At 47.2% G+C, this 8,469-nt stretch overlaps 1 protein-coding gene across 1 annotated transcript in view; it reads right to left on the bottom strand.

The window, feature by feature from the left end:
* Positions 1-2,014: 2,014 nt before the first annotated feature.
* RBM19 (RNA binding motif protein 19) overlaps positions 2,015-8,469 on the bottom strand; it is a gene marked incomplete at its 3' end in the record, with an annotated part of 19,123 nt that continues 12,668 nt past the window's right edge. Inside the window, exons 16-20 of the mRNA XM_009576705.1 lie at positions 8,056-8,213; positions 6,703-6,763; positions 4,903-4,982; positions 3,537-3,592; positions 2,015-2,131 (exon numbers count right to left, since the gene is read on the bottom strand). Coding sequence (XP_009575000.1) covers positions 2,015-2,131; positions 3,537-3,592; positions 4,903-4,982; positions 6,703-6,763; positions 8,056-8,213 — 472 coding nt within the window. The remainder of the gene's footprint in view (positions 2,132-3,536; positions 3,593-4,902; positions 4,983-6,702; positions 6,764-8,055; positions 8,214-8,469) is intronic.

Below are 8,469 nucleotides of genomic sequence, written 5' to 3'. Positions count from 1 at the left end.
GGTGGAGGGAGGATTGTGGGTCCCCCCCAAGCCGTTGGCTTTTGTTTTGAGGATAAAACACACATCTCTGAATATCCTAGGTAAATGAAACGGATGTTCACGCATCGCTCAGAGAACGCTGTCAACAGCGCACGCGGCTAGAAGCGGCATGTTCCTTGCAATATTAATCAGACTGCTCCTCCACCCCTCCCCTCCGCAGCACTAAGGTGCTAGACAAGACAGGAGGAAAAAACACACCAAACCCCCCCACAGCCTCTGCTGGACTTGTCTAGCCTCACGATATACATAAGCCTCCCAGCTCCTTGAACTTAACCCAGGGCCCTAGAAGGCAAACAGATCCCCCCGGTTTTGTTTGCTCCAGCTTTACAAAGGTCATGTCGGTAGCCACACGATGCCGGGTTTTAAATTAGCAGTGCTCCACGTGCTAAGAAAACCTGGCACAGTAACTTGGAAGTCCAGGTTTTTTGCCCTGTTTCAGCAGGGCCTCCAAGGGCAGCGTTGAAGCGAAAGCATCCAAGCTGCACAGCACGAGCAAGAAAAACCTTTTGCTCTTCTACAGGGTTCTTTACATTGTACCCTTCCAGCAACGTGTGTCCGAGAGCCGAGTCATGGTCTGCATCCAGTTAAATCCCCAGAGCCCACCCCAAAACAGTGTTGCAACACACAGCTTTCCTCGCCACCTTACACCTTGCAAGGGAACAGCCGACCAGCCACGCGGGAACCACTGTCCTTACCTGTGGTCAAGCCAGGAGAACGTCACACGCTAATGAAGTAGGTAGAATTCACTGTACATAGGGAAATGCGTAGTTTCCCCCGCAACGGACAAATCGCTGCCCTGCGGCTCCTCGCAAGGCAGTTTTCACTGCATCGTCGGGGGAGGTTTCAAAGGGTTAAGCGATTCCTCAACTCGGCCCCTTTGGAAAGAAATGCCTGACCAGACAAAAGCGCCTGCCTTCTGCTTAGACAGACCCACACAGAAAAGCCACCTCCTGACACAGTACTTCGCCGTGCCCTGCAGATGCGAGCCATCACCCGTATTTTGCAGATGGGAAAAACCGATGGGCAGAGCTGGACACCAATTCCCCCAAATTCCTTCTGCAAGCCAGCAGCAGAGCAGGGACCATGGCCTGGGTCAATGAGCAAAAGACACTCATCCTGGGAGCAGAAAAGATGCCGTATGTTGTATTTTACAAAGTTTCACCTCTTTTCTGGGATGCATTACAAGGCTTAACGAGTCACTGCACAAAAGGCTGAGGATATAAAGAAAACAGATCAGCCAGCGCACAGAAGAATGCAGGCTGGGATCCTAAAATCCCTATTCAACGCTCAGCACTATCCCAAGCAGGTCTCACAGCTGACAAGGTATTTCTTGATGGAGAGGGTATTACGAGCAGCGTAGTCCCACGTCCTTACAGACACAGGGCTGCCAACCACGGGGCAACACCCCACCGACTACGTGAGGCACACACACTGAAACACTCGTGGAAGGGCAAGCAAGATGTAAGTGCTCCCTCCACGACGGGAAGGAGCTGCACCATCACGTAGGCAAGACAGATGGAGGAGGGAGCCAGCCCCAGCTAAAACCTTTCACAGCGGCTGTCTGCAGCGGGTCTCGGTGCTCCTCCCCAGCCAGGTGTGCCCAGCATCAGGAAAGCCGCTGCACGCCTTTCAGGCAAGAGGGGAAAAATATCCAACGCTATGTCATTTACCCGACAGGCGGGGAGATCTCCAAGCTCCGCGGATGTCTGCTGCACAGTGATGGGCTGCCGGGTCTGACAGCCCAGAGTGGCTCCAGCTAAAACCCGGCTTACGTGATCTCTGTCTCACCAGCAGAATTTCTATACTGGTATAACCTGCCAAGCCATTTGTATTTACATTCAGTAAAAGGCTTGTTTACGACCACAAAGAAAACACAACTAGTAATATTTACAATCCGATAGCAAGATCCCGTATGAAAATCATACCGGCTCCAGCCCAGAGCACTCCGCAGACCTGACAGAAAGCGCTTTCCTACCTGAAGAGTTCCCTGATTTCCCTGACGGTGGCCTGGAACGGGATGTTTCGGACCAAGATCTTGGAAGTCGTCTGCTTCTTGACAGTTTGTTTCTTTCGGGATGATTTCACAGCGGGCCTATGAAGTCAACAGAAAGTTGAAAGAAAAATGTGCCAGCTAGCTCACATCGACATCCTCGCTGGCACCTTACTGGCAACAATGGAGATGTCATACAGTACACCAAGAAGGAATGAATTTAAGTGATTTAAATCCTACATCTAAAACCAAAGTTTCCAGCTTGCTGATTGCAGCCTCAGTTGAGGTCAGCCAGCAAGTCTGGACTCACATTTGCCACTAAGTTTTGTTTTGACATCAAATCTTCTCTGTTCAGTTGTCAGGAGAACGTACTATTTGATATATTAAAAAAAATAGCCTCATGTAAGCTAATTTTGATTCTTTTTCTTACTGGTTTAGAAAATAGCAAATGAAATTTTTTAATGGATTTTTTTTTTTTTAACTTCAGAATTGTGTTGCATTTGGACAAGATAAGAATTTAGCTAATAGAAAACACAGCAGCTTATTTCATAAAGCAAAGCATTCCGCATTGTAAGCTGAATACCTACTGAAGGGATTTTAAAAATCAAAATGGATGAAAATGGTTTATTAAAGAATTGAAATACCAAGTGCAGACATGGAGCTGTCAGACTGCTTCTGGTTCCCAGGGACCTGACTTTCAAACAAATTTTGACATTTAAGATATACCTCCTCCAGCGGGGTTTCCAAAGTGTCTAAAGGACAGTTTTTAGGTGCCAACATTCACCTTCAAACATCCGGATTAATTTTCAACTTTGCACTTAGAAGTACTGAATAAAAACTAGGAAGGAAACCCTAAAAAAGCAGGACTCAAACTCCAAGTACATTCATCCACAAGTAATCATCTCCTCTGCACCTGACTGCCCAAACAAAAGAATTTAAATCCAAATTTTTTTTCAAGCAAGAAAGAAACCTGTATTTGTCTTGATTTGATCAGAATCGGCAGCAGAACATTATTCTTAAGCTCCTGTTCTCCCTGATGAACTAGGGTAAAAGATCTCATCACCCAGAGAATATTTGTCTTCAAGAACTCTTTAAACCCACTGGAACTTGGGCTATCAGTTGATTTTGCAATGCTGACCGAACTGTCACCAAAGCAGAGCTTTTAGAGGAGCCTTTTCCTTGAGTGTGGAAGAAAACTCAAGTGCCTGGTTCTCACTTTTTGGGGTCCCACTATTGCATGCTGCTTAGGGATTTTAAGGGGAAATATGTATCATTTAGTGAGTGAACACCTTCACATCAGCTATTCATCATTTCTTTTTTGTTTTCAAGTAAGACTGACTGAAGTGACTCTGAGTAAAGCACAACAAAGGCTGATGTGTTCAACAGTCAGAGCACTACTGATCACATCCCTCATGATGCAGAGATGCTAGGTAAGAAGTGAAGAACCTACCCAGCATTACTGCAGCTTAAATGTAACCACGTTACAGAGGTGAAACATAAGCTTTACCTGACAGCTCTCTCTGAGATTTTCACTTCCAGCTTATGGCCATCTACAGAGCAGCCCTAGAAGTTAAAACAAAGAAACAAAAGAAATAAATAAATAAATTAAAAAAAAAAAAAACAAAGGCACAACAGCTTCCAAGGTTCCAGAATACAAGCACAGCATTTCACATCTTGCTCTTTCCCATATATTCCTCCCCTTCTCCCTGCCAAAGTTTTTCTCTGTTGAACACCGCTCATGCGAGGCAAGGCTTCTGATATGAGGTTGGAGACATCCTGACTGACTGAAGCAGCAGCCAACATCCCTGATCTAGCTGTCCATCAACCTCAGCTCTGCCACTAAACTGGCAAAGACGAGTCACTTCACCGCTTTGGGCTATGGTTTCCTCTACCTCTAGACTGCAAACTCTTCAAGGCAAGGACTGTCGTCTTACTTGTTCTGGAATGAGCCAAGGATGTCTTACTGGCCATCAGCAGCCAATACAGCAAGAAAGTCTTCTGTCTCTCGGTTCCTGCGCCTCAAAGGACTGCCTACAGTTCAGCCCTGAAAACAAGCAGCCTCTTGCCTAATCATCCCTGACAGGGCACACAACATGCAAAGGCACTATGCTGGGAACCCGGAGCCCTGCTGCCCACTCCCTCCACAAAATACCTGTTTTCCTGCTTTCTCTCTTTCCCAGGATTCTGTCTTTCAAAAAGATGGAGAACACACATCTACCCCAAGACTACCTAGGCTGTGGAATGTGAAATGACCACCTGTTGAAGGTGGGACTCAGGGATTGTGGTCACTGAACGTGCACAGATTACACAGAGTAATTCCGTCACATCTGCCTAGAAAGGGATCACTCACTGTTCTAGCAGCAGAGGGAATGATTTATTCCTTCGGAGTGCAGCCAAACCCTGTGGCATGTGCCATGGGGAAGGCAGGAGGCTAGAAGATCCTGAAGCAATGGCAGATTCATGAAGAGCTGAACTCTGCAGCACTAAATACTAGGCAATATTTATTCTCACTGTGAGTAGGGGCTTGGGTCTCCATCACCTCTGCAAGGGGAACCTTGCAGAATAAACTAATTAAATTTCAATCATTGCATATTTTCTGCCACCTCTGGAATAAACTAATTAAATTTCAATCATTGCACATTTTCTGCCACCTCCATATTGGATCAGCACTAGGAAACACACTTCTGCATGAGGTCTTGTCCCTTTACACACCCTCTTTCCTCACAAACCTGGCCCATTTTAGAGGCTTCTCTATTTGCACAGTGTAACTCATAGCATTGACATCCTCAGCTACATTTTAAACCTGACGATTCATCCAAGCCTTTGCCCACCATCTCTGGAAAGAAATCTGGACTGACGATGCCTAAGCTTACCTGGAGCCGGCGCAGGGCTTTCTGGGCGCTCTCTGGCTTCTTGTACTCCACAAATCCAAAGCCCATTGAAAGCAAGGTGCCTGTCAGAAGAGAAAGGGGACTCGTTAAGCTAGCAGGAAACAGTGATGATATTAAGCAGAAGATTTAAAAACAAATCAGAAGCAAGCACCGATTGCCAAAATTGCGGTAACTAATACCCCAGGCAAAGAGCCAGCCTGCCCACACCCTGACCCTGACTCCTCATGAGCACCCCTTACTGACTTTTTGAGCGAGACGCTGCTCTAGAACAGCTTGTTTTGGTGCTGATGTCGAAGAGGAGATAACCAATGTTGCATGCAAAACAGATTTTTTGCTCTGCATAATTTCAGTACAACCTCCTTAAGTAAAACACTAAGTCCTACAAAACAACCGCCGGTCATAGTCAAGGTAAGCGATCCCGTTATGGATACACAAGCATTTGTTTATACACAGGACTATTCCCTCATGAGTGAAATGAGACCTTCATTTGGAAAATTTGCCAACTACCCAGAAATAGGTATGACTTCTGTTGCAGGATAGCAATATGCAGGTTGCAGTTTGGTCCCCAGAGGGGACACTTCTAACCTGCAACCCTTCAGAAATTCGTTCTGGCCAACACTTTACAAGCAGTCAGTTACTGACCACTGCTGGGAGCTGAGCATTTGAGATCTGTTTCAGTTTGGACTGCCACGTGCTGTATTCCCCGTCATCACCAAGTGCAAGCCCCGCATTTCATTTGAGAGACAAAGTGCCTTGGAGGTCTGCAAGGCACAAAAGGAGCAAACACTTCTATAAACGTGGGCGGGCAGCTGCCGGTTCCATGCCAAAGGAGGAGACATCTTTTATACCTCCCTGCACAGCAAAGGTTTGCAGCACCCACAGTCACGCCACACTTCTGAGAAACACACTGAACATTTTGAGAGCCATAAATAAGTGGGTGAGGAAAGGAAAAAATCCACAAGCAAAACCATAACACCCAGTTTCCACCTTCAAAACCTCAGTGGTTGCAGGCTATAGAGATCACCCCACAGTGACAGAAGGGGATTGCTTTGGTAGGTGGTATGAGATCAGCCTAGGCTCAAATGTTGTTGTCTGGTCATGAGCACGCCTGCAGCCAGACACGTGAGCAGTACTGAAGAGTTCGCTTTCTTTCTTTTTCTTTCAGTGGATCCGCATTTTCAAGGACCCCATGCAAGAGGACCCCTGTTAAGGCAAAATCCTGTAAAGCTGTGCAACTCCCTAGCTAAAATCCGGAAAGACGACAGCCCATCTAGCCAGCGCTTGCCTTAAGCAAACTCTTCCCTGTCCAACTGCCCAGAAAGCGAGGGCAGTCAAAGCAACAGGCATAACCACTCGTCACCGCAGCCTGTTGGGTTCGAATCTGGCAGGCAAACGAAGCCCACTCAGCACAGTATTCAGCTAGGCATCCTTGAAGATCCCTGTGAACGTTGTGCACAGGTTTAATCATCGCAGGGCATCAGTTCCTTTCAACTTGCATCCCGCTCTCTTCTGTGATACTGAAGGAGTTGGCTTCTCTATCCTGATCTCAAGAGAAGGCCACGTCTCCACAAATCCCACAATTGAGCTTAACCTTCTAGACTGAACCCCAGGGTATTTTTGGTTGCTGCTTTCAGCCATTTCAACAGCCACACTTCTAGAAATATTAAGGATTTCGCCAACAAGAACACAAATGCTCAGCCAGATGAATGCTAAACCAATGCCACACCTGAGCCCCTCAGCAACCAGCCGAGGGAAGGAATTGAATGGCAACATCTAGAGTACCTGCTTTGTCTTTCTTCTTGGATATTGTGCAGCTCTTCACAGCTCCCACTTTGGAGAACGTCTGCAAGGAATTTGGACACGTGATTCAGTTTCCTTTGTCTCAGGCTTACAACTCAACTCGAGTGACAATGTGGCCCTCTTCCAGAGCCAGGAGCACATGCTCGCAGGCCCACCTCCCCCCAGCGCACACCTGACAAGCAGTCAGTGCAGCTGTGCATTATAAAATTATTTCTGTACAAATACACACCCACACACACACAGACTTTAAAGAAATCAATACACGCGTTCCCAGAAATCCTCCACCACTCCTCAGAAACTGCACAGAGATCTGGGATGGCTCTGGAGGAACACTATGGATTACAAGACGCCCTCACACCCAGGTGGGGACCTTAGTGTGGGCGATTCCTGTGATGCCCCTTGAATATGGCTCCTTCCAAAGCCATGCAGGAGGGGCTGCAGGGTAGCAGGGGCTGCCCTACAGTGACAAGCCATCTATTCAACTCCTTCATAAAACCGCAGCCAGAAGGCAGAAAAAGAGGAGGGGACAGTCCTCCTCTGAACATTTACATTTGTCCCCAGACCCAACTGGACCAGGGAGTCTACTAGTACCGCAGTCCCAAGGAGGAGGAGCACAGGTCCAGGATGGACTGACATTGCGCCAACATTCTTGGGCCATGAAATGTGGCTTTTCACATGGCTACAAAACATGGCAGGGACAGGAACTCCCAGTTGTTTTCCCCTATTTCGCTATTAATATCCCACATGGCTTTAGAAATGCTATGATCTCTCCCAAGTGTTCTGCTGAGGTAAAGCACAGACAGCTCGATGTTGGTAGAAGCTTAGATGAAAAGCACATCTCGGTGAAACGGTCATTATTTCTTTACTGCCTTAACACAAAGCAGCATCACAGCTGCACAAGTGCTTGTCCCAAGGAGAAGCATTACAGAAAGCACGGGAAACAATGCGTCTTAAAAGATTTCCTACTGCCTCCACCTGTCCCAAGGTGGAATTAAACCCCATCAAAACTGTTTCAGATCCGTTTGTCTTAACTGACGCATGAAACCCCAAAGCAGAGGTTCCCAGTCCCAGTACAATCCAGTGCTCCCTCATCTCCCATTAGGTCATGCTGGCTGCAATATAACTCCTTTAAACACTTTATCCTCAGCACAAGAAAAGTGGAGAACAGCTTGCCCCTTGCCTTCTGCAGCAGAGTAGAGCCCTTTCTTCTAGCCCATGCTGGGAGTGGGAGCTTTACTCCATCAGGTGTCTCAGTTTGGCCCTCAACCACACACTCAACCCCCTCCCACTCCATGCTAAGCGAAACCCAGTCCCCCCTCCTTGCTTATGGCTCACCTCCTTCAGTGTGTCTTCCGTGGTGGCAAAGTTCAGGTTTTTGACGAACAAGGTACACCCGGGAATGTTTTCTTCCTCCTCCTCCTCTTCTTCTTCCTCCTCTTCTTCCTGTGCTGCTGTTTCCTCTGAGCCCTTTATAGTCGTGCCAGTGTCATCACCTGAAACAAAAAGAATAAGCCCAACTTTGTAAGATGTAACAAAGCCAAATTTTGGAGGAGCTTGCCCACTACCCCAGCTAATAGTTACCACTCCAGCAGGAACAGGCCACTCCTCTATTGGCTCTTTGTGAGTGGACATAGACTGAAACAAGCTCAACACACAGTATATGAACATGTCTCCATGAAAGCTAAAATATTGCCTATTCTTTGAGTGTAGAAACTCCACAAACCAGCTTTCCCAGCAGTCAGACGCCTG

The sequence above is a fragment of the Fulmarus glacialis genome, unplaced genomic scaffold (assembly GCF_000690835.1).
Source record: "Fulmarus glacialis isolate BGI_N327 unplaced genomic scaffold, ASM69083v1 scaffold21774, whole genome shotgun sequence".
Taxonomy (NCBI): Eukaryota; Metazoa; Chordata; class Aves; order Procellariiformes; family Procellariidae; genus Fulmarus; species Fulmarus glacialis.
The sequence above is the reverse complement of the archived record's forward strand: the minus strand, read 5'-3'. Positions and strand labels throughout refer to the sequence as shown.